The following is a 26,527-nucleotide window of genomic DNA, read 5'->3' on the forward strand; positions in this document are numbered from 1 at the left end:
TTCCCCGAACCTCTCACATATTTTTTCTTGCACTGAATCCTAAAAGGCCAGATGTATCGAACTTTCTTAAGGAGAAGGAAGGCCATGGTCAGTATCTGTAACTGATCGCACACCAAGGTACAGAACCACACGCAAAGAAAAGGGAGGAGAGGACTTATCTGTCGGCAGCTACTTTTGCCATGTTCACAACTAACCTGAGCATTTGCAGAGGATTTATAAAATCAGTGTCAGGCGGAAAAAACAAGACAAACCACAAAAGCCTTTTCTTTCCAGGAGGATGGCCTGGTTTTGAAAGGTGCTAAGTACCTGCAACTCCCTTAACTTCAGTCTCTGGGTACCCAGAAGCTCTGGAAAAGCCAGGTTGCAGAACTGTCTGTTATGAGGACACTGGTTCCCACAGCTCCTGTGCATTAGTCCTCCAACTTCAATCCAAGGTAAGATGACAATCTTGTTTTGCTTTCCCAGAGCCAAGCTCCCCAGCAGTGCTTCGCTGGTGACCTAGCCTGCACACCCTGTGCCGTTGGTGAAGCCAGGTGGCTCAGTGAGCACTAAGACTCTAACTAAGTGGAGCCTGTTGATCTCAATAGGCTAAATCACCCCTCACTGCAAAGGGACCTGGGGATGGACACTGCTAGCGTGGTGAGGTCACCGGACCAAAGGTCCCTTGGGAGCTTTTTGGAGCAAGGGCTTTTCTTTAAAAGGAACTGTAACAGATAAAGTGTTGGTGCAAAGTGCCAGTGTCTTTCCTGAGACAGCCCTGCCAGAGAAAGGGCACCATCCCTGCAGATGGGGGAGGCACCTGGGGCATAGTGCCGCACTACTGCCAGTCTGGGCCACTCTGCAAGGCAAAGCCAGCAGAAAGGCCACTAGGACCAGGCAGCGTGCAAGGAAATTGTATGGCTCCCATTCCAATTTCTCTCCCAGGCCTCGGTGAAGGGGGCATGGCCGCAAAACTGATGCATCTGGCTGATTCCCCAGCTGCCAGGACAGCCCCTTGGAGCATAGGGAGCCAGGCATAAGAGAGACATGAAGCCTGCTCTCCTAGCAGCACAGAATGCAAAGATGGCTTAAAGCTACCTTTGACCTATTCTACCCTCCTCCCCATCCCTCCATCTGCTCCTCTGCAAAGCAGCTTGGGGTGGCCAAGGGATTTGGCCCAAGAGTTTAAAGCCGACAGCGTCCTTTGAACTCTGACTTTATCATTGCGCCACCATTGTCCTGGCAGGTCTGTCTTTAAAGGAACCAGCCTTCAAGCTGCAAGTGCCAGAATCTTATTGCTCTCAGTCCTTATGGCGGCCCAGACTCCACCCAACTCCCACAAAATAAAACAAGGGAATCCTCTGTGGTTTTAATCACTCCAGATGTTCCAGCTGCACCAATGAAAAGGCTGCTCTGAGGCCAGTCATTTCACCTGGCATCACAGCTGCTTCTTAGCCCTCTCAGCTCCCTTCCCCTTTCCAGCCCCTTTGATACCTCTGTAGGGAAATCAACTGAAAACAGGTGTCTAGGACTAATTACACCACACTGTTTAAAAACAAAACCAAACTGTCCCGATTCCACTTACGAGGGGGATGGGGAGGCATCTGTTAATCAAAAACTCAACTCTATTCATAGCAAAAAGGGGCATTTGGGATGGCCTTGCATTAAAGAGACAAGAGAGCTTGGTTCTGTGCCAGCTACAGCACAGCCTGCTGAGAGTGCACGTGAGCACAAGCATGTTCCTGGGCGTGCGTGAGTGTGTGCATGTGAAATGAGAGGAGTCTCTTCAGTTGTTTTATTGCACTCATTATTCCCTTCCTGTGCCGCTTCTGCAGAACTTGGGAGGAACGTCAGCAACTTGTTTTCCCTCTAGGAGCATAGAAATAGACCTAGTTTTTCATTCAGAATGACAGCCCAATTATACCGCCTCCTTAATTCATAAATTCCAGGGCACATGCACATCAAGAGAGCTGGCTCATCTCTGGGGCGGGTGGGGATTAGCACTTATCAGCAAGCATTACAGAGCTTCCTGATGCAGGGGAAGTAACAACCGGTAATAGGGAGACACAAAGAGAACTGCTTTGCTGTAGGCATTGAAAAAACCTTTATAAAAAACACAGGCCGGCACTGTGCTTTTGTCATGTTAATCTCTTAATGGGGTTATGGTAATCTACGGGGCAACAAACCTGGGATGTGCTGGTGGAGTCTTCCACCGGGCAGTCTTCTAGTGTGCTACACAGACAGGGACAGATGGTCCAGTGGCTAGAGCACTAGCCTGAGTTCTAGGTTCAATTCCCTGCTCTGCCACAGACAGCCTGTGTGACTTTGGGCAACTCACTTGGCCTCCCAGTGCTCATCTGTAACATGAATAATAGCCCTCTCTGCAGGGAGGATATGTACATTAAAGACTGTTATGTGTCCAAATACTACAGTAACAAGGCCAGATCCTTACTGTGAGAGCCAGGACTTCCCTAGAATAGCAGTGCACGCGGCGGTAAACAAATATGGGTCTCTTCCCCTCCATCAACTGCGGGAAGGGAGCTGCCCAGGGCCCTCTGTTACGTCTGCCTGAGCCCAGGCACAAGGAGCAGGTTAGGTCACAAAACAGCAGGGAGCGGTGTTCCCAAGACTGCCACCAGTGCAGGGCTGCCCTATTGCGTCAATGTCAAACAGATAGTTAAGGGTTAATGTCTCTTTTACCTGTAAAGGGTTAACAAACAGGGAACCAAAAACACCTTACCAGGGGACCAATCAGGAGACAATATACTTTCAAATCTCAGTGGAGGGAAGCCTTTGTTTGTGTTCTTTTGGGTTTGGCTTTGTTCTCTCTGGGTCCTGGAAGGGACTAGACGTGCAACCAGGTTTCTTGCCAATCTCCCTGCTACAGTCTCTTATATATTCAGAATAGTGAGTATTAAGTAGAACAAGCGGTTATAGTCTTTTGATTGTTTTCTGTATTTGCAAATGTGTAGTTTGCTGGAAGTATTTTAAATTGCATATGGCTGGGGGGAGGCTTCTTTCTAGTGTCTATAAGCTGAAAGACCCTGTAACTTTTACCATCTAAATTACAGAGATAACTTTTACTTTTTTTCTTTTTATTAAAAGTTTTGTTTTTTAAGACCTGTTTGATTGTTGAGTCTCAAGGGAATTGAGTCTGTACTTAACAGGGAAGGAGAAGGGAGGGGAGAAGGGTGGAATCCCTTTGTTTTAGATTCACGGAGCTTGAATCTGTACTGCCTCTGGGTGAGGGAGAAATGGGAGAGGGAAAAGAGACATTCCTCCCTGTTTTAAGATTCAAGGGGTTTGAATCACAGTAATCTTCCAGGGTAACCCAGGGAGGGAAAGCCTAGGAGAGGCACTGGTGAGGGAAAGAGTTTATTTTCCTTGTGTTAAGATCCAGGGGGTCTGGATCTTGGGGGTCCCCAGGGAAGGTTTTGGGGGGGGGGGGGGGACCAGAGTGTATCAGGTACTCCAAGTCCTGATTGGTGGCAGCTATCAGGTCTAAGCTGGTAATTAAGCTTAGGGGAATTCATGCTGGTACCCCAACTTTTGGACTCCAAGGTCCAGATTGGGGAAATGTACCATGACAGTCAACACACAAAGCTTTGGGTCGGTTTTCAAGCTACAATGAGAAATCTCGGTATTGCAGCTTTATTTTGGGACACGCACCAGCGGAAGAGGGAGGACAGGACAAGTGGGGCACACACTGATTACAAAACTACCAAGCATGCTGGATTACCACAAACAACAACGTATAAAGCAATCCGGAGGGCTTCCATAGGTAGAGCAGATGGAGTATTATAGGGCCAGGGCACTGCAGAAAAGCAAGTCCCTTCCTGAGACTCAGGGTGGAAATAGCCAAGCGCTGAAATCGGCCTTTGCAGATTTAGAACCAGAGCACAACAACAGCATTTTTTTCTTAACATTTCCCACCATTGCACTACCTGCAGCTGCTCCAGTAGCATTACCACGGGAGGACTCTAGCTGAGAGGAAAGAGTCTTGTGATTACAGTGCACAGGATTGAGGACCTGGGAACAATTGCCAGCTCTGCCACCCGCTCCTTGCATGACCCTGGGCAAGTCACTTAAATTTCTCTGTGCCTCATTTCCCCATCTATATAACAGGGATGAAAATTCTTCCTTTTACCTCATCCCTAGTCTGTCTTCTCTATTTAGACTGTAAGCACCATGCGGGTAGGGACTGGCTCTTACCAAGTGTGCACACAGCACAGCACAATGGATCCCTGGTCTTGGTTTGGGACACTTAGTGCTAATGCAGTATAAATAACAGCAGCACAGATGGGCCAGTGAGCTGCCCGGGGGAGGTCCAGGCGACAGGCTGGTTAAAGCCCTAGCAGTTGCCTGTACAGTACAGTAAGCTGCTGCAATTGCTGCCCTCAGTGGACGTCCGTGGACGTCTGGAACCGCCGGGACACCATTACAGGGAAGTGTGGGTGCTCTGACAGATCTACAGCTCCACCAGCGCCGGGCCACCTTACCTGTTTCTTTTTCAGCTTGGAGATCTGCTGTTCCACCATGGTGATCTCCCGATCCACTCGGTCCATGTTCTGGATCAGCTCCTCCTTCGAGAGCCTGGAGGGTAACAGATCCAGCTCCGAGTCAGGGTGGGCAGGGCTGACCGGAGACACGGGTTCCAGCTTGCCTGTCAGGCTTCGCTCCTGTGGAGAGTAGGAACAATCCAATCAGCAATTTCTCTGGAGAATTCCGTACCTTTCCCTCTCCCACTCTCATCACATGCTGCAGATGCACACTTCCCTGGTCACTTTCCAGCCCTTTAACTTGGACACTTTGAAGAACACTGGCCGCATCACCCGGACACTGTACAAACTCCCCGGGCTTCCCTTCATCTTTATGGTCACCCATGCTACTGGTCCAAGAAAGGCCACTCACTTTGGGACCATACGCTCCTACAGCTAGTATTGACAACTGGTTCCAGACTACCACAAAACTTAACACAACAATAGCCGCAACAGCTAAATTGAGGAAGAGAGTGTGTCACACACATGCACTTTGTTCTAAAAGAATTCCAGAAGCCTCCCGAAGAGAGAGAGAGAGAGAAATCTAGTCCAGCGGGCAGGGTGGCGGTGGAGGGCTTTCATGCGCTTGTTAATTAGGGGAGGAGTTCAGATACGAGGGTGGTGTGTGCCAGATAAAGAAGAAAAAAAGAGACACTGTATATGAGACTAGGTTAGATAAAATAGGCAGAGCTAATGACCAATGTATGTCTGCAGGCTCTAAAGCAAACAGTATTGGAGGAAGTGCTCTTCAAAAAAGAAACTTCATGGAACAATGCAACCTAACATATTTCAAAGAATAGCTCTCATTAGGATGGCGTTGGCCGGGGCAGGAGGGGAACCACTCTGGGGATAAGATCAGAACATTCAGCACTTTTGATTTCTCCCAAGCAAAGCAATGGTTTCGCTGCTACTAATTAGCCAATATCTCCAGAATGTCTCAGAACAATAATCCTGCTTGTGTATAATGCTCGCACTGCAAAGATCTCGAACTATAACTTCTGATATACAAACTTGGAAAAGAGCTCATTCACCCACTGACATGGAGCCCTGCAGCTGATTAACATCGCATGGCAATGTGAGAAGTAGCCTAGGACTGGACGTGAGCTCCAGCTCATCCCAACGCCAGCAGAGCTCAGCAAAGAGGATTCTGCCTAGCTCTTAACAGTAACATCTGCTTGCACACAACCTCCTCTTTCACATGCATCGGAGCCCAAAAACCTCGAGTGCCCTGCACCTCTAGCAAGGACTTGAATATCACAGCCTGAAACAGCCAGGGGAATTTGAAGACGCAAGGGACAGATTCAGCCAAATTGGCAGGACACTGAAGTTAACGCTCGTGCCTTTATAAAGAGCATCAATAGAATGTGTAATGACTCATCAGGCTTTCAATTTGATGGGGCGCTGCTTCCATGCTGACTCAGCGCACCCCCATAGTTCCTTACTGTCTCCTGCCCAAGCACTGACCCAGCCCTAACCCTGTTTTGCTGCGAGATCCGACAGGGTCCCAGTGCAATAGCCTATTCTGGCCTAATGCATTCCACTCACAGTTGGTAGCTATAGGACGTGGTAATTCAGTCTATCTGTTCATTTATTTTGCAATGGGATTGGGGTTTTTTTCCATGGTGGGGGGGACACAGGGGAGGTAAAAATGATGGCTTAGTTTGTAACCTGAAACCACAGACTCAATAATCACCCCGTAGCTGCTCTGAGAAAAATTTTTTAAAAAAGCAAACAAAGCTCACACAACTTTGCACCTTTATTACAGCAGCCTCACAACTGGAGACAAGGCTGCCATTGTTCTTCAGCACCAACTGGCGCTTTTCATTCCTTCCAGAAGGGCTCCCTTTCTCTCTCACGGGCTATGGATGACTGCCAGGCTAGCTTCCCGCCTGGACCAACAACAGGTGGGCTATTTATTAACTTATCACTTGTACTTGGGGGTTGTTTCCTCCTTTGGGAGGCACTGGATGACATGAAATCAGACCACAACTAGCTGGGGCCAACCATTCAACATAAGAACGTTCTGCTGCCTTGGTTAAAGAGGCAGGCGCACGCACAGTTAAACGCTATGCATTGTTCTGGCCCTGACATCATTACCCATGATGAAACCTTCTGGGATTGATGTGGGCGTAATAAAAGATACCACCTTAATGACACTCTAGCTCATCACTGAATTAATAACTGCTTACCGGGAATTGCAGCTGCAGCACATAACCTTCATCCCTGCTTTCTGAACTCCTAAGGCAGCCTTAGGAGTGGGGCGTGCATCACAATACCACATCTTAACCCTTGCCTTGCTCCCCACTTGAGCCGTCCATGGACAGCTCAAGGGATTTTCACTACACTTCAAATGACGCTTCATGCTGCTTCCAGTCAAGTTTCACTCAATTATAAGCAGGTTTCACAGCGCTAGCCTCCCAGAAAGCAACGTTTGTTGACTCTTCAATGGGTATTCAGTGCCGCAGTCAAAGGGAATCATCATCATCTTCTATTTGCTCAGCCAGAGCAGAGGACTGAAAGGGGAAGATGTTGCAGCAAAGAATGGGGAGGAGATTTCTGCCCAGCCTCTATTCCAGCCACTGGAAAGAATGGAGAAAGGACAGTCAATGCTCTTCACGAGCGCCGCCTTCTCCTGGCATTCTTGCCTGCCAGTGGCTGTCCCAGAGCTTCTGACCCCAGGGCCACAGAATAACGTTCTTGCTTTTCTTCGCCCTCGCCCCCACCTCCTCCAGCTCCTCCCTCTCCCGTTATAAAACTCTGCTAAGAGACAAGGAGTTTGTGGATCAAAAGAGAAATACAATTCCAAGACTGGACTCACAGAAGCCAAATACCCAGGAGGGTCTCTCTTCAAATGGCTTTATTCCAGTAAGACTATCTGGTAGACTTAAAGGCACGTTGGGTCGTCAGTGCCACTCCTGCTTCTGCCATCGTGAAGATGAAGCATAGTAGCAATCTGGATACTAATATCCTTTCCCCACCACATTCCTTACCATCACAGGATGAGGTTTTCCCATTTCTTAGCATGAGGAGATACCACAAAGGCAGCTGAAGAAGTTGACTCCAAACGTCCCTCCAAAAAACAAGCTACGAGAGCATTAAACACATACTGAGAAGGCAAAACAGTAGATTTCTGTCTCGCTCAATTTACACCGGGATAAGATGGTGCAAGTGCTCAATTACCTGCCAACCACAACCGGAGAGCTGAGGCCTGGCCTTCCTCACGGACAACTGCTAAACCTTCCCCATGCTCTCAATTTTCAAAGCCAGAGGAAGCAGAAGACAGATTTTTAGGCATGCAATATGTGGTTTGCTCAAGCCTATGGGACAGCAGGAGTGAGAAGAAAACTGTGTGCTGATGGTATGTGGGTGAGCAAATCATCAGAAGTCATTTCAGTCCACGGTTTCAGAGCTCGAGAGAGAGAGAATCTAAGTAAGTAAAAACAACAAAATGAAGCTTGCCCGCATTTGGCAATATACGAAACGTAAGGAACTTTAAAAAGATTAAAGCCCTTTTTCTAAAACCTTCGGAGATGCTGTTTCTGCTGCCCAGTCACGTTTTCAGCTTACAGATTCTGAAACAGAAGCGATGGTACAGTGGAGCAGAAAGAATGGCAGAGCGCTACCTTACATAAAAGTGCCATCACCTTGCATTACGTCAGCAGTGCTCAGAGGCTCTTTCAAAAGGGATAATTGCCATTTTCACAGACACCTGTATATAGACAGAGAGAGGCAGGCAACAAGGACGCAGGAGAAAGGAAATGAAGGCAGAAGTCTCTTGGGAAACTCACACCTGATAATGAGGTTCAGGGAGTAGCACTCTCGCTTTTACAGAGAAGACCTTATTCCTAAGCACAAAAACCAGGTTCATGTGAAAAGACGGTGAAGCAGCTGCCTGCCACAGTCAACTTGCAAAGGCTGGACTTTCAAAGAAGGTTAAGTAACAGCAAGCTGTGGGCACTTGAATCCTCGACGTGTACTCCAACCTCCTCCATTTGCGCTCTTCCTGGGAAAGGACGTCTGATTGCCTCCCGGGGTGAAGAGCGCCGTGCATGAGTGTTCGCAGATTATGAATTTAAAATACTCTTGTGCTTGACTCAGTCAAGTAACGAGGGCCTAGTGCTCTTTTGATGCAGCAGATATTGCTGGAAGCAATCCTGTGCTGTCAGAGGCCTGGCCTGGGTGACCTAATCCGTCTCCAATTCCCATGACAGAATACATAAGGAGATTCTCAGTGGAGCTTATGCCAGCATGCCTTACACACAGTGATTGCTATGTCACCGGAACATCCAGTTTCCCTACTGCTGGTTCTTTGTCGCTGTGAGAATCTGCCTGTTCTTTTGCACAAGGGCCGATATCTTGGCATCAAATGTGTCATAAGCATGTCTAAAAAACCGGCTGTTTGGAATGCTCTAAAGAGACAGTGGCCACATAAGTAATTCAGCCCAACCTCACACAGGTCCAACACTAATGTTCCTGACAGAGACAGACCTTGCGGCACAAACCTCAAAGGTAAACGGCACACTGTGGTAATGCTACACCCCAGTGCAATGCATCTCCCGGAGATTACCAGGGAAGAGACGAAAGCAGGGTTGCAAAGGCCAACAAGGATAGGCATAGAACAACATGTCCTTTTGAAGATACATGCCAATGGGCCTCTCAACTGCCCACAGAAGGGGAACAAAGGGTTGGGAATCTCCCATTCACTTATGACTGGAACTGCCTTTTCCTTGCTCCAATCTTATCCCAGCCCCTCGGCACTGTACTGGTCCCCCCTGCTGCAATGGCAGCTCAACGCATCCAGCCAAGAGGGGGATACTCTAGCACCCAATGAGCTGAACACCGCTGGATTGTGCTCGCTAGCCACAGAAATACCATCACAACGGAGCATCCGGAACCAGAAAGCCAAATATTTGTGAATTGCATCCTTAAAATAGGAACCCATTGCAGCCAACACAAGAGCCCAAATCACTGCTAGGGAGAATGTTTTTTAAAAAATGGTAGCACTGGTCTGCTTCCTAACACACTGAAGAAGCCACTTAAATTAGGCTCTATATAATGTTGATGCCTGGGATCATATCACATCCAGGTTTTAAATTAACATAGTGTGAAACGTAAAATTCTTCTTATTAAGAAGTAGTCACAGCCTTCGAAACCAGCATGCAGCCCAGAGAGTTAGACTCAATCTGCTGGAGGGAAGAAAACAATTACTTCATTACTCAAGTCGATATTTTCTCAGTAATTACACTGTTTCCATGTGATTTGTTTTTATACACAGCTAACAGCTACTGTAGTCCCTGTTTATCCCTGGCCTTATTATTATCCGACTTGTATGATAACAAGGGGAACATGGTTGGGGGCGGGGGGACAGGATTAATGTAAAGCCTTCCTTGGTAATAACAGCTGCTGCCATAAAAGAAAACAATTAACACTAGAGAGAGACTCCATCTGAGAGGAGAACCTGTCCTAGGTTTTTATTCTGCATGTGGTTGTTCCGGGCATAAGTCCCACCAATGAAAAATCACAGCTCTTGGCTGGAGGTCCCACCAATAAAATCAAAGCTCTGTGTGATGAGTGCCACCTTCACTTTCTGGGATGCAGGTGATAGCGTCTCTTATTTTAAACGGCAAAGTCTGGGGAAGAGGCTTGGTAAAGCCACCACGGCCCGCTGTTTCTAAAACAACTGCAAATTCTGGGCTTGATTCAACTTTCACGGACTCTAATTAACGTCTGCAGTGGGCCCAATCCAGCTAGCACACAGTGGTTTAAAAGATGCATGTGGGCACGCGGTCAAAGCACAAGATCAGGAATTCTTGAATGCCGACTCCATCTCCAATGACGACGGCCCTCTGCAGCCTTGGGGTTTGTCTACACTGACAGCGCTGCAGTGATGCAGCTGCAAGAGAAGACGCTACTACGCTTCTCCCGTTGGCATACAGTTAATCCACCTCCACAAGCGGCAGTAGCTGTGTCAATGGGAGAAGCTCTTCTGTTGACACAGTGCTGTTTGCACCGGGAGTTAGGCTGGGATAACTGTGTCGCTCAGGAGTGGCTTTTACACATCCCAGAGTGACGTATCTATAGTGACATACGTTTGTAGTGTAGACAGTGGCTAGGACACGTCACCTCCCCTCACAGTAATTAAATCGATCGACCTAACTGGGAGGGCTGAACAGTCAATGCCTGAAGAACAACGGCGCCGTTAGAGCTGTGCATCAGAAGCAATAATACTAAACAGACAGGAGGTGGGGTTGGAGAGTGGAGAATCAGTGAGGCAGAGGGAAGAGAGTGTTCTAAACAGCTGGTGCAGCTGAAGAGAAATGAAGAAGAGGGAGGGAGAGTTGGGGGGGCATGGAGGAAGTGGGGAAAGGACAGGTCAATAATACGCTGTTTTGTTTTTTTAAAAACCTTCCATGGAAGGCAAATCACCTGCTGGTGCAAAGTAAGTATTGCTCCTGCCTTCAGAGAGACATCTCCGTTTAGCAGTTTGAAACATAAGAGATAAATGGGAGAGATTTTAGAATGATGGCATGGTGGCAGAGGCACAATGGAGCTCTTGTCCATATGTGGACTCACCTAGACCTCAAAGTGAGCTGTGTTTTCTTGACAGTGAATCAGCCACCTTTCCAAAGCCCCAGGGGACGTCACATCATAACTTTGTAACCTTCACTTTCAGCTGGTCAAATAAAGCTATGCTGTCTGAAAAAGAGGGGGCAACGTCTAGTGGTTACAGATATGGAGTTGGGAGTCAGGTCTCCTTGTTTTTAATCTTCTCTCTACCACTGCCTCAGTATGTGTGTTCCGGCATGTCACGATTGCTCTCTGCCTTAGTTTACCCATCTATAAAATAAGTAGACTACTAACAGTCTCTCCATTCCAGGAGCATGAGCGACTTCAGCATCAAATGTCTGTAAATTACTTTGTTAACCCAGTTTAGTGAAGGATTTGACAATTAGGAAATTAAGGGATTGTCCAACTGCAGTTTGATTGATTTATTAAACACACACAGTGTTTTGTTAGCACTCTGAGCTTCTACCCCCAATTCTTTCTGCTTGCACATCCCAGGCACACCCACAGGTACAACAGACAGCTGGGTGACGACTGCTGCAGATCCACAGTGGGCAAAATTCAATTTAGATTTAAAAATGAAGGAAGTCCTTGCACCAAGGTAGACAGTTGAGGGATATGAATACCTGCGATTTTATCTGGGGATACAATTCTGTCATCTGAATCTTTCTTATCTCTATGTACCCATTAAATGCAGCTTAAATCTGCAAACTGATTAAACTCCCAATACACAGTTAGCGAGAGCCTGTGCCACAAGGCAGAGCCACTATTTGCGCTCTCGCTGTTGGGAAGAACCTGTGGTCTGGAAAGCGTTGTGTGATTCTGTGAAGCTAGAGTCAGTACCAAAACCAAGGGCTATTAAGGGCTGTGATTTCTATGGAAGGAGGGAAAGGGGAAGAAGGCAGGGAAGTACCATCTCCAGTTTCATACTAGAAATGGCAGAGCAGATCAGTGGAAGAGCAAGGAAGGGAATCCAGGCCTCCTGATTCCCAACCTAGTGCCCATTCCCCTGGATTGCGCTGCAAAAACAAGCTTATAAAAATGTTAAAACCAAAGGTCAAATGTATATTTAAATAGTTAAAAGTCCAATGGGAACCAGTCTTAACCCTAGAGCATCTGCAATCCAAACATTACAGCCTTGTGCTAATGCAGCAGGAGAAAGTCAAAATGAATAGAAACAGCAATGAAACTGACTAGTTGGTCATATCTTCCCAGCGGAGGGAAATGCAGAAAGAACTAAAAGACAGAGCAGTGAAAAGCAGATCAGGTTATTCAAATTCTTTTGTTTTTATATCATCGGGCATTTTACTGACCCTTTCTGTAGCCCCATCTTTTTATAGGAAATGTAATTTTTAAACACTTAGGATTTTCCAGTTGACAGTATCTTTGCAATAAAACTAAATCTAAAGTTTAGCTTTTCTAGACTGATCCAAGTGCAGGCAGTGCTGTAAACTGTGCTTGATTCCTGGTAGCAGTTCATTTAATGCTTGCCAAAGGTAATGTATTGAGAACACAGCAGCACTAGTTCAGAATTCCTGCAGCCAAACATCAGGCAAACCACTCTGACTTGGGACAAATCAAACTACACTCCCTTTGGTCTCAGGGCTGCCTTCGGGAACGTCCAGACTACCCGCAGTATTGGCGGGTTAAAATCGATTGCTCAGGGATCGATATATCGCGTCTAATCTAGACGCGATATATCGATCCCCGAGCGCGCTTATATCTATTCCGGAACTCCGTCAACCCGAACGGAGTTCCGGAATCGACACGGAGAGCCACGGACATCGATCCCGCGCCGTCTGGACGGGTGAGTAATCCGATCTTAGATATTCGACTTCAGCTACATTATTCACGTAGCTGAAGTTGCATATTTAAGATCGATTTCCTCCCCCTAGTCTGGACGAGCCCTTCTAGTGATGGGCAGAAGTGCTTATTACTAAACCGCAGTAACTATACCAGTAACATAGTAGGAAGGGGGTGGGTGAAAAAGGCCTCTGCAGAACTGTACAGTAACTGTAAAGGGTGCCTTAATAATACACCCCCGCAGACCACCAAAAAAGGAGTCAATTAGCAAGTACACTAAAATTCCCAAGCAAAACTAATCAGAATATTTAAGTAATTCAAAACTCTGGGATCTAACAATTACATGCGTTTTTCCTCAGTTCCCACACACACTGGCATGTGAAGACAGCAGCAGAGGATTTAAAAAAAAAATCATTCATAGGATTTTAAATAGTAAATATTCTCATGAGAATTAATGAAGCAGGAGACTCAGCACAGTATAAGAGACAGCATTGATTTTTTTATATTGTATACACACACACACACACCTTTTTGAGAAGACCCATGAAATTCCATTCCCTATAACCCGGCCGAATTCCATGTAGCCAGAGCACAAAATATCCCAATAATTTTTTAGCTTCCACAAAACTAGGTCAAGAAACTTCCCCAATGTTTCAAACAGCTTGAAGCAATTTAATTGCAAAATAAGTAACAAACGCTGACTGTCCCTCCCGCATCTCCACCAACAGATTTATGAGGGTGGTAAATCCTTCCAGTTCATGTTATGGTTAAATGCACTAACTGAAGCATAGTATCTGGTCTTGCAAAACTTGTTTGCGTCCAAAGAAGCCATTCCACATTATTACACTTAACAGATGCCGCCTCCAGGCTCTCTAAGATTCCAGAAGAATACAGAAGCAGCAACGAACAATGCATATATGCTTCAAAGCAGCTCAGAACAATGACCAAAACCTGAAAGACTTACATAAAATTCCCACTGAACTCGTGGGTCTTAGGCCACGTCTACACTACAGCATAAAATCGAAATTATTAAAACCGGTTTTATAAAACTGGTTTTATAAAATCAATTTTACGCGTCCACACTAGGGCACATTAATTCAGTGGTGTGCGTCCATGGTCCTAGACTACCATCAATTTCTGGAGCGGTGCACTCTGGGTAGCTCATTAAAAGAATGAGAGCAATAACTTCGATTTCCGTCCACACTAACCCTAAATCGATATAGTAATATCGATTTTAGGGTTACTCCTCTCGTTGGGGAGGAGTATTAAAATCGATTTAAAGTGCCTTGTAGTGTGGACAGGTACAGCGTTAAATCAATTTAACGCTGTTTAAATCGATTTAATGCTGTAGTGTGGACCAGGCCTGAGGCGAAACATCCATTGGTTAGTATATCTCATTACCTCCTTGCATTTCCCGCTAGTAGATAATAATTGTACTGATGTCACACATCCCCCCAGTGAGATCATACGAGTTACGAATACTCAGCTACCAAACTATTTATTACAGGTGGGCTGGTAATGGCACCTATTATTAAGAGGGTTGTCTGACCCTTTGCATTATAAAGACCTTGTTTTCAGCTGCTCATAACTTTGCCAAAATTTTAACTATTTGGGCTGAAATTTTCCATGCTGGGGGGGTCTGCCTAAGGTTGATTTTTCATTTTATTTTATTTTTTATAAGTTTCAGTCAAAACAGTTCAGCCATTTCCAAAAACAAGGTTAGGGAAATATGTGTTGGTTTGCAATGTTTTAAAAAAGCCTGGAAACTTTTTCCATGAGAAGCTTCAGCATCTCCGTGCTTTGGAGCAGGGACTTGAAATTTGGCAGGGGTGGCCTTTGTGTCAGGCATGTGCCTTCTGCTGTTCCTGTGAAAACCTGTCCACATTTGGCTGAGGCTGAAAACTCTCAGCTCTCACATGGGCAATAGAGACTTCAGCAGCTAACAGCTCTGAAGATTCCATCTTCATTGAACATACTTTATCCCCTCATAGCTCCTCCATGTGACTGGACTGCACATGCTCCATTTCCCAACAGCAGGTTCCATCCCAGGGCTACAGGGGCTCCGAAAGACTTTCCCTATAAGTGCTGCTCTTGGTCGGGTCTGGGTTCAGACACCTTAACTGAGAACAGGGAGTCTTGGGATATGTCTACACTACCCTGCTAGATCGATTTCTCGAGTCTAGTCTAGGCGCGATAAATCGGCCCCCGAGCGCTCTCCCATCGACTCCTGTACTCCAGCACCGCGAGAGGAGCAGGCGGAGTTGACGGGGGAGAGGCAGCAGTTGACTCACCGCGGTGAAGACACCATGGTAAGTCGATCTAAGAATATTGACTTCAGCTACTTTATTCACATAGCTGAAGTTGCGTAACTTAGATCTATCTCCACCCCACCCAGTGTAGACCAGGGCTTAGAGAGACAAGGTGAGTGAGATAATATCTTTTACTGGACCAACTTCTGTTGGTGACAGAGGCAAGTTTTCAAGGAGCCTGTGCTCTCACTGACAAACCCCAGTCCCTGGGCCCAGACAACCTGCAGGAGAAAGCCACTGGACTCAAATGCAGTCCCAAAATTAATGGACACTTTTTGACCTTATTATCTCTGTGCCTTGGCTCCTCATCTGTAAAATGGGCATATCACCACCCTGTCCCCCATCACCCCATCTGTGTGCTGTGAAGATAAATTAGGCACTCAGATACTATAGTGGTGAGTGCTGTAGAAAAGCTGATGAGGAAATTAAGAATTCTGCATTCAGATCAGGGTCTGAATAGTGTACAGTTCATGAGACGTAGGGTCACACCTTGAACAATGAGGATAAAACAAAATATTGAATCGCTGCTCATTCACTGAGCTCTGTCCATCCTGTGCACTAAATGAGGCATAGATCCTGTTGAAAAAAACAGTATGCGTAATTAAAGACTATCGTGATGCTTATGCACAAGGAGGTTGAATTAAGATTGCACAGACAACCTTAATTCTGTCACTTCCTATCTTTTCAACATTAACATTCGTTTAATGTATATTTTGGTGTGTGCAAACGTCCTTTCACCTGCCCTGAATGCGCACAAAAGCAAAAACAAACAACGTAAGTGAGCTCCCTTTTTCTGATCTTGTACAAATTCAACTCTAAATGCTACACCATCTGCTTCACACAGCAAGAATTGCTTGGTTAAGAAGCTGGGCTTCTGTTAGCCTCATAAGGAAGTCAGTTACAGTACCACTTACATAATCACACCCTGCACCAATGAATTCCCGGTGATGGCAAAAGCAAACCATTCCCTTCCTTCTATTTTTAGCACAAACAAACAGGCTTCTACTTTTTTTCAGCATTTGCATGTCTAGTTTCCTCTCCTCCGTGGCTGACATCTTTAGATGAACAGTTTGCTAAGTCTCTTTCTCTCTCGAAACACGTACACTTACTTCACTACCATAAAGCTACATCTGAGGTTTAAGTTTCCTTGACTGCAAACACTTGCCACTGCTACAAACTAATGCCCAGAGTACAAAGGAAAAAATAAGACCTTAAGTAAAACAGACCTCTGGCTCTAAGCACACAAATTGCTCTTTTGGTTTATTGGATGCAAAGAGAGACCAGAGGTGCATTTTCAGATGTGGGAAACAATACGAGTATGACAAAATCCTGAATTTGGAGGCTCAAAAATGTAACTTGAGGGAGTAAATGTTCTGTTTAGGTTTACAAAGGCCAATTTGAGCATGCAGAAGTAGGATCTGGAGGTCCCACTGAGTTACCCATGTTTGAAAATTTGTCCCACAAAAAGTGACTTCCTGCACTAGATAGAAACTAGCCTTCACAGACAGAAATTGCTCAGCAATAACTGAAATGCAACTATCTGTTGGGCGGAAGAGAGTACCTGCCAGCAAAGCTACAAAAGAGGTGTTTGTCTGCTGCCTTTTAAAAGGATCAAACAGTGAAGAATAAGAACTTCTCCAACTGAAATTACAGGGTGAATTTAGGGAGGCAAAAATTAACTATCCAATTTGGAATTTGGCCAGAGCAGCTCAGTTAACATCCCCCCACTTCCCAAAAGAACCATGGGCTCTTTAACGACCACAGTTGTAGCTCTCTAGAGAGACCGACATGTGACAGCTGACACATGGGAACACAGCAGAGAAATCCACATCACAGTACTCTTCATTATTTCCTACAGCGGGGGACCCCTTGAAGCAGATTCCAACTGGGGTTTACTGGAGAACTGGCATCAGCTGTTCCACTGGATTGTAACGTCAGCTCACTTATCTTCTCTGGGCATATTTGCGTTTATAGTAAATACACTTTTGTTTAAAGAAAAGTCTCCATGCACATTTAAACAGAATATTATCATCAATAGAAGGAAAACTCTTTTGCAGCCATCAATATAACCTGCCTTTACCTTCAGGGCTAAGGACCCATCAATGCTTATGAATTCATGAGGTATCATAAGCCACTTGGAAGAGCTGATCAATATTATTTCTGATAGATTTCCTACTACCACCACCCTTCCCCCTCCATAATTACATTCATTCTACAATCAAGTCTGTTACCTATAACATTACCTACTTATTAGCTGCCTCAAAGCCCAGGTCTACACTAGCGGAGGCATCGACTTAAGATACGCAACTTCAGCTATGCGAATAGCGTAGATGAAGTCAGCATATCTTAGGTCGACTTACCTGGCCATGAGGATGGCAGCGAGTCGACCGCTGCAGCTCCCTCATCGACTCCGCTTCCGCCTCTCGCGAGCTGGAGTTCCAGAGTCGAGGGGGAGCGTGATCGGGGATCAATTTTATCACGTCTACAATAGACATGTTAAATTGACACCCGACAGATCGATCATTATCCGCCAATCCGGCAGGTAGTGTAGACCTCCCCTATGAAATGCTACGAGTAACTGGAAGAATACATGAAAGTTAGTCTTTACTGAGCGGCTATGGAAAAAAACAGCCAGAAGAAAGGGGGGGGGGGGGGGAGACTTCAGAAAGTAAACCAGAGACCTCATCCTGTAACTCTCTTCCTCACTCACTCACATAATTCCCACTCACCAACAACAGCATGATCATGGCTCAAACTCACAGTCGCTTTCACTGGAACTTGAAAACCTCCACAGAACTATCTAAATATGGGCAATATGCTTCCCCAGAATCATGTCAGTGTCACACATGACCTCTTTCCACCCCCTTCGCTCCTCTGCACTCTTCCGTCTCTCTTATTACTGTCATTACTTTACATAAATAAATACAAATTCTGAGCAACCCCTCCAAACACAGAGATTTAAGCCATGGGGATTCCTTGGGGGATAGTGCTGACTCAGAACTTCAAAGCCTTTTTACTTTTCCCACAGCAGCTCTGTTTCTTGAGTCATTTGTAAACAGCCTGGACAAACCACACAGGAATGTACAACAGGAGTCATCAGCCTTGCACTGATCACAGGGGCCTGAATAACTCCTACCAACATCTACTACAAGCAGAATTCTCACAGATGTAGCCATCATTAAGCCATAGATCCCATTCCCACCCTGGTCCATGCAAAACACCACTTTGGAGTGATAAACTACTGTTCATCAGAGAATCTCAGAGTGAACCAAACCACAGCTCAGCTTCAGCACCCATGCAAGGGAAGTACAGAATTAGGGATGATCGGGAAAACATATTTCTCCCATCATTCCCAGGAAAATATATTTGAAAATTGCCAATTTTGTCAAAAAGCAAAGTTTGGAAACTCCCCTCCCCTTTTTTCCCCCCTCTCTCTTTCCTCCCAGTTTTCAGAAATCAGAATCCAAAAATACTTCAGTTATTGGGGTTTTTTCAATGAAACCCCCAACATTTTCTGTTGGGAACAAAAAATTTTCAGGCACATTTCCACTTCGTTAAATAAGCCTCTTTCCATCGAATAAACCGCCTGCATTAAATACACCTTTCAGACAGGTAAACTGAGGCACAACACCCATTTGGAAGAAATATCAAACCTCTCTTTGGAACAAAGCCCCTGACTTGCTTAAAGTCACACAAAAGATCTGTGGCAGAGGCAGAAACTGAACCCAATTGCTCCGATTGCCACTAACACCATTGCATCTAATATAAAGAGTTCAGAACCCTGGCTTCATTGACATCCAAACAAAGGGGCCTGGGAATATATATTGGTGTGGAATTTAAGGTCTAAGGTCTAAGGTCATTGAAAAAAAAGAAAAAAAAAAAAAGGCCAGAAATGAGATTTCTAAAGCTCCCATGCAAAGAAGTGCGGAGGGGATCTCTCATTTTCACAAACAGCTTTTGAAATGAAGTATCACTCTGAAGACACATTTAAATTTCACCTTATTCAAAGGGGTTGGAGATAGTGCAGGGTCTTCTAGGCCACGTCAATTCAAATACTAGTGCATTCATGGCATCGCCAAGACAGCTGTTTGGAGAGGGGATGTGTCAAAGAGTTCACCAGCACCAGTGCACAGTGTTAATAAACAGAAGTTGGTTTGAAGGGGGTTTAGATTCACAGAGAAGGGAAGGGAATGAAGACAGCACTACTTAATCAATCCAGCACATAAAATATTCCCGGGGGCAGCCTGGGCTGCTCCTCTGTCCTCTCCATTATTGAAGAGCAGGGCACTTGGCTTACACCTCAAGGACGTTATTTACTCAACGCCAGAAGGCTGAGCTGTCTGGGTGCTTTGGGACTCCCTGGGGACAGGCACAAAAAGGCAGGAAAAGGAAGGAATTACTAGTGTATTTGCACGAGAAGGTGTCTGCTACAACGGTATTATTCATGGTTGTCTAGTGGCTCAGCTTAGATTGAGTGGTGGGGCAGCCCAATCCCCCCGCTCCAGCGCACAACTGTCTGTACCACAAACACTGGCGCTGCCATTGCCAGCAGGGAGGGCAAAGACCAAATGGGCCCCTCTCAGTGCTAGTGGCAATTCCTTTGCCAAGTCAGAGTCGAGAGGCTCTGCTGCCACCCAGGCTGTGCTTGTGGGTGTGTGGGCAGGGTCATCAGCTGCTAGGCGAATCAATCCAGTACTTCTTACCAGCCCTAAATGCAATAAATATGTAACAGTGATTTTATTAATATCTTGTCCATGTCATTGAGCATTCAGATGCTTTCTAGTAATTAGAACAGGAGGCGCAAAGTCAGAAGAGACCTTGGTTCTATTTCTGGTCCTCCCACTGATTTACTGGCTGGTGTGCAGATCACTTAGCCTCTGTTCCCCCGAGTGTACAACTGGAAATTCTAGGACTCTCTGAACATGTGTCGAATATAAATACTCCAAAGATTTAAACAAAAGCTAACAGGAGTACAAAGGTGATCACCATCATAATTCTTCATTTGAATGAAAACAGCTTTTTTTGCTACAGACCTTCTCCCTCAACCACAATGGCAGGGTGCTAGAGCACAAAAACCTGAAAGAGAAACTGACCAGAAAGAGCTGTCAGTGATCCAGAGAAGTAAAATGAAATAATAAACCAATAGCAAGTAATAGTTTCAAAAGCACCGAAGTGACATAGGAGCCTAAATCGCATTAACCTTCAATGAGACTTAAGAGTAACATTTTAAAAACATTTCTAAGTCTCATGGAAAGTCATGGAATTTAGGCTCCTAAGTCAGTTAGGTGCTTTTGAAAGATTTACTGAGGACAAGCTAAGGGCTAGTCGATACGGCTGCGCTACATTAGCACAGCTGCACCTTCGCCGCTGTGCCACTGTAGCGCATCTGGTGAAGACACACGATGGCCTTGGGAGAGCCATTTCCCATGGCAGAATTATTCCACCTCTCAACAAGAGGCAGAAGCTATGTCAACGGGAGAGCATCTCCCACCACGGTGCAGACACCACTTTAAGTCAATGGAACTTGCATTGCTGGCGGCGGTGGGGGGGGGAGTGTCACACCCCAGAGCAATGCAAGTTACATCGACTTGAGTGGTAGTATAGACAAGCCCTAAGAAAAGAAAAGAGAGAAGGATGCTTTTTTAATGAAATTAAAAGACTGAAGAAGTGCTCCGTGGAGCTCAAAAGTTTGTCTCTTTCACCAACAGAAGTTGGTCCAATAAAAAATATGACCTCACCCACCTTGTCTCTCTCATATCCTGGGACCAACACGGCTACAACCACACTTACTTAAATCTGTCCGTGCCCCTTTAAGTGAAAGCTGGCTGGCCACGTGCTATGGAATACACTGTTCTAAAACATGTGCATGTGACATTACAAAGACATTGTGTTCATTAAAACAATGGCAATCCACAGGACACAGCCGCACCCAGCTGCAGCTGTTGCCTCCTTCCACTCCTCTAAGATATCCATCAACAGCCCTAGAAATCATTCTTTACGTGTAAAATATACAATACTGCAATGAGCTCAAACACTGCAGAGTACATGAGCGTTACTCGTGTTCTGGGATAGTCACGTGGAATACAACTGTATCATATTACACCAAGAACATTCGATCAGGACCAGGACAGACTCCTGGGAAGGGCATTACATCCAGCAGCCTCTGGTCTCATTTGATGTTAACTAATGAGAATCCATATGAATAATACACGTGACTATGTAGCAGTCTGAGACTCTGCTAACAAAGCAGCACTGGTGTCCTAACATGACCATCAGAAGCAGGGCCGGATTTACGCCTATTCCACCAATTCCCCTGAATGGGACCCCGCGCCCAGTGAGAATCTCTTCCCTGGCTAGAGGTGCCTTTTTAATTTTTACTCACCTGGCAGCGCTTTGGGTCTTCAACGGCACTGCAGCTGTCACCTAAGGTGGGGTGACCTACCCATAGGAACCCTAACCCTAGCTCCAAGTGTCTTACCTATAGGAACCCTAACCCTAGCTCCAAATGCCCTACCCTTAGGAACTCTAATCCTAGGGCAGGAAGCCCTACCCATAGGAACCCTAAACCTAGCTCTAAGTGCCCTACCCATAGGAACCCTAGCCCTAGGGTGGGAAGCTCTACCAGCAGGAACCCCTAACCCTAGCTCCAAGTGCCCTACCCTCAGGAACTAACTGTAGGGAAGGGTGATCTACCCATAGAACCCTAACCCTAGCTCCAAATGCCCTACCTATAGGAACCCTAACCCTAGGGTGGGAAGCCCTACCTTTAGGAACCCTAATACTAGCTCCAAGTACCCTACCCATAGGAACCCTAACCCCAGGACAGGGTGTCCCACCCATAGGAACACTAACCAAAGCTCCAAGGGCCCTACTCAAAGGAACCCTAACCCTAGGTCCAAATGCCCCATAGGAACCCTACCCCTAGCTCCAAGTGCCCTACCCTTGGGGAGAGGGATAGCTCAGTGGTTTGAGCATTGGCCTGCTAAACCCAGGGTTGTGAGTTCAATCCTTGAGGGGGCCACTTAGGGATCTGGGGCAAAAATTGGTCCTGCTAGTGAAGGCAGGGGGCTGGACTCTATGACCTTTCGAGGTCCCTTCCAGTTCTAGGAGATTGGTATATCTCCAATTATTATAACCCCAGCTCTAAGTGCCCTACCCTTAGGAACCCTAACACTAGGGTGGGGAGCCCTACCCACAGGAACCCTAACCCTAGCCCCAAGTGCCCTACCCATAGGACCCTAACCCTAGCTCCAAGTGCTCTACCCCTAGGATCCCTAACCGTAGCTCCATGTGCCCTACCCATAGGAACCCTAACCCTAGCTCCAAATGCCCTACCCATAGAACCCTAACCCTAGGGCGGGAAGCCTACCCATATGAACCCTAACCCTAGGGCGGGAAGCCTACCCATATGAACCCTAACCCTAGCTTCAAGTGCCCTACCCTTAGGCAGGGCCGGCTTTAGGCCTATTCCACCAATTCCCCCGAATCGGGCCCCAAGCCCAGTGAGAATCCCTTCCCTGGCTAGAGGCGCCTTTTTAATTTTTACTCACCTATAGGCACTTTGGGTCTTTAGCGGCACTTCAGCAGCGGGTCCTTCGCTCACTCTGGGTCTTCGGCGACAATTCGGCAGCGGGTCCTTCAGTGCCACTGAAGACCTGGAGCGAGTGAAAGACCCACCACTGAAGGGCCACCAAAGACTCAGAGCACCTCCCGGTGAATACAAGCCCCATGTGTTTTTTTACATGTTTTTTTTTTTTTAAGTCATCCCTGCCAGGGCCCTGTCAAAACTGTTTGAATTGGGCCCTGCACTTCCTAAAGCCGGCCCTGATCAGCGGCACTATCAATCACTGTCAGCACGAGGCTGGTACTCAATGGTTTATTTTTCTACTAACTGTGTAGACACATGGAAGGGGTTCCTAAATGTTTGCTGTTTATTTCTGAGGTCACTTCCTTCTTGCTTTCTGTCAGTATCACCAGGGCTCCACCCACCTTGACCTCCTGGCTCAGAAGGTAGGCGGGATGTTCAGATTTAAAGCAGCCCTTGGATCCTATTCGCCCACAGGCCTGCAGTGCACAAGCTGGCCTGTTTTAATGCATTAATTGTGCTGTCACTGAAATCAAAGGGAATTTTGCCCTTTCCTGTACGTTTGGTGCCAATAACCTTCATTCACCTGCTACACCACTGGCGATTTTTCATTCAATAATGAAACTCAAATGGTTACTGGTTTTGATACAAAACACCAACCAAACCAGCCCTCCCTGCTCTAAAACTTGTGCACCTCGGCAAATCTGGGCAGAACTGTGAAAAAACAGGTAATATTCAGCAGAAAATGGACTTTGCTTCGTTCCAGACACCATTCTTTTGACTGTCCCCAATCCAGCCTCCTGTACCAATGACAAATCGGCATGCTTCCACATCCACCACTCAGCAGGTCGCCTAAGGTAAAGGCAGCTCCCTGCTCAGAAAAGCAGGTTAGCTCTTCTACAACCTACTGCAAGTCCTCAGAATTTTTCCCAAACCAGCTAGACATGCCTAACATGCTATCCGGATTTTCAGAGCAACTCCCTGGGGGAAATCCTTCACGTGCTGGGTTTGACAGACTGATTGTTGCTTTTGCATTGATTTCATTTGGAGGAAGCCGACAGCCCTCGGCTTTGGAAACTCTCCCGAATGCCCCATGTTACATTCAGCGCTTGTCCAGACTTCACAGCGTGCTCAGAAAAAATATTATTTCGCTGTCAGTTGAAAGACCAAATGCTGCCAAATGGCCTCCAGATCAAAAGACTTCTAAGGGCTCAGGGGAAAAAGCAGCATCGCAGTCTGCTAATGACTGCAAAAAGGAGGAATCACTGAAATGCAAAACCGATGTCCATTCCTTTTCAGTAGCGACAAGTGTAAAACACTCCCTGGCTTTCCTGGCTAAAGAAGTTTTAAAAACCCACAGATCCTTTAACGAGGATAAGCTTGCAAACGAATTTGTTATTATCAGTTAGCAAAGCAGCAGCTTCCCACCAAGGCTGGAATTTCCATCTTGGTTTGGCAGGCGCAGGGCTGTGAAATTATTACTGTGTTTGCCTTTCTTTTGCTGACTATAAAATCCCATTCCGCTGCTCTGCCAAGAATGACTGAAGCTAATAAAATGCAGGCATTTGGAAGAAAGCAATAATAAAACTCCCTTTTGGGGTCTTTACGATGAAATTGCCCCACTCCAATCAGAGATTATGCTGCATTCATGACCACTGGTGAGGTCTTGAAGTGCACGCATATCGGCTCAAATCAATATTTAGTTTCCTGGAGACTGTGAGCCATTCTTAGTGCAGCTGTTGGAGAGGATCATTCAACTGCAGAGTTACAAGACGTCTTTGAAAATACTGCTTACAAGTATATTAGACAGAGCAGATTTTTACGTTATGTACTATTTGACACGGTTTTCAGTTACTTCACACTATCAGTTTACACATGCATGAATATTTATACATATTCAACATATATACAGACCTATTTATCTAGCATGTACATGTAACATGTATAGATAAACACATGTGCCTATTCTTTGTTGTAGCCTTTCATGGAAAATTACCAATATACGTGTGTGTATATATACACAAAGACACCACACACAGCTTTCAAGGATTGAAAACCCACATTAATAGCATACATAAAATGTTTCAATATATTTGTGAGCTGTAGCTCTGATTGACTGAGTGGGAGCTAGCATGTGTATGTATTATATACACACCGTCTTGAAAAATATCTGACATAAAGGCCACCTATTCATCATTTCTGTACCCTGTTCTGCCCTGGTTAGCCACATCACCAGCACCAAGACAGTATGATTTGCACAACACAACAGCCTTTTCTGAGTGTCCACTGGGAGGACGGTGTCCATGTGACAGAGACACAAAGCAGAGCCCATCAAAGCTCACCCTCAGTTAATGGAGCAGGGAAGCGTGAAAGTGAGGCACTTCCCCTGCCAGAGCAGCACTCAGAGAAGCAGGCTGAAAAGCAAACCTAGAAAGTTCAAGAGTGTAAGTGGTGAAGTGCTCCAGTACAGTGGTCTGAGGATAAAGCCACTGCAGGTGTTCATAACGGGATGTCAGTTGTGCAGTGGGAGGCCAGAACTGGGAAGCCCATGGGGAAGTGGTTGCGAGCGTAAAGTAAAGCTGATCTCCCATCTTCTGTGCTGCAGGCTTGCTATAAAAAGAACCATGCGGTGACATCACACACGAATGGCAGAGAACATGGACAGAAGAGCATTCCTTAGCACACAACTGACAGGTTCCTGGTTCACTCCTTTCTGCTACAGTTTTCATTTCACAAACGTGCCCAAATGGCAACAAAGGGGCTTCACTCTAAATTTGTCATCCCAACAGCCAGGCTGAGAGGCGATCCCATTCACTGATGCACAGCTCGGGTGTCTCCTTCATGCGCTCTGGGTGGGAGTCAGTGGCAAGTCTGTCCACTCAGCCACCTGCACATTTTAATTGGTGTCTGCCACTTGTTTCCCTTCGAGAGGGCTGCTGGGAGAAACGCCTCCTTGTTCTAATGGCAACTTTACAGTGATTTGTGCTTGGAGAACATTCTACCAGGCCCAAGATTAAAGTAGAACCTCAGAGTTACGAACACGCCAAGAACAGAGGTTGTTCGGAACTCGGAAATGTTCAGAACTCTGAACAAAACATTAGGGTTGTTCTTTCAAAAGTTTTCTATCTCAACACTGACTTGATACAGTTTTGAAACTTACTATGCAGAAGAAAAATGCGGCTCTCTCTTTATTTTTTAGGGAGTATGTGTTTAACATAGTTCTGTACTGTATTGCTTTTTTTTTTTTGGTCTCTACTGCTGCTTGATTGTGTGCTTCCGGTTTCAAATGAGGTGTGCGGTTGATTGGTCAGTTCATAACTCTGGTGTTCGTAACTCCAAGGTTCTACTGAAGCCATTCCTAGATCGCATAAAATAGTAACAGTAAATACGATACAGGCAGAAACATACCCCAGGCATGAAAAATGATATGTCAAGACTGAGATCTGGGAGTCTCCAGTACCAGCTTGAGCTATGGCCAGTCCTGGCCAGCTGTGCTAGCCTTCTGGGCTCAGATTACATCAGGGAAGGAAGCCAAAATCTGGTTTACACATTGTTACCTGTCTCCAGTATTATATGGATTGAATAAATGAGCCATCTAGCCCTGCATCTGGTGGCCAATACCCAAAGCGCCAGGGGCCTATCTAAAAACAGGCCAGAGGAATTTGCATATATTGCCATAACTGGATATAGTGTATGTGTGCACCGCCCTCTGCTGGATCAACTAGGGACTGCTCATACCCTTCGCTCCA

At 46.0% G+C, this 26,527-nt stretch overlaps 1 protein-coding gene across 15 annotated transcripts in view; it reads right to left on the reverse strand.

Annotated features, from left to right (window-relative positions):
• Positions 1-26,527, reverse strand: part of NCOR2 (nuclear receptor corepressor 2) — a 402,926-nt gene that overhangs the window by 214,903 nt on the left and 161,496 nt on the right. For all 15 annotated transcript variants that reach the window (XM_030583492.1, XM_030583491.1, XM_030583488.1 and 12 more), the window contains exon 5: positions 4,479-4,658. In XM_030583492.1, coding sequence (XP_030439352.1) covers positions 4,479-4,658 — 180 coding nt within the window. The remainder of the gene's footprint in view (positions 1-4,478; positions 4,659-26,527) is intronic.

The sequence above is a fragment of the Gopherus evgoodei genome, chromosome 13 (assembly GCF_007399415.2).
Source record: "Gopherus evgoodei ecotype Sinaloan lineage chromosome 13, rGopEvg1_v1.p, whole genome shotgun sequence".
Classification (NCBI taxonomy): domain Eukaryota; kingdom Metazoa; phylum Chordata; order Testudines; family Testudinidae; genus Gopherus; species Gopherus evgoodei.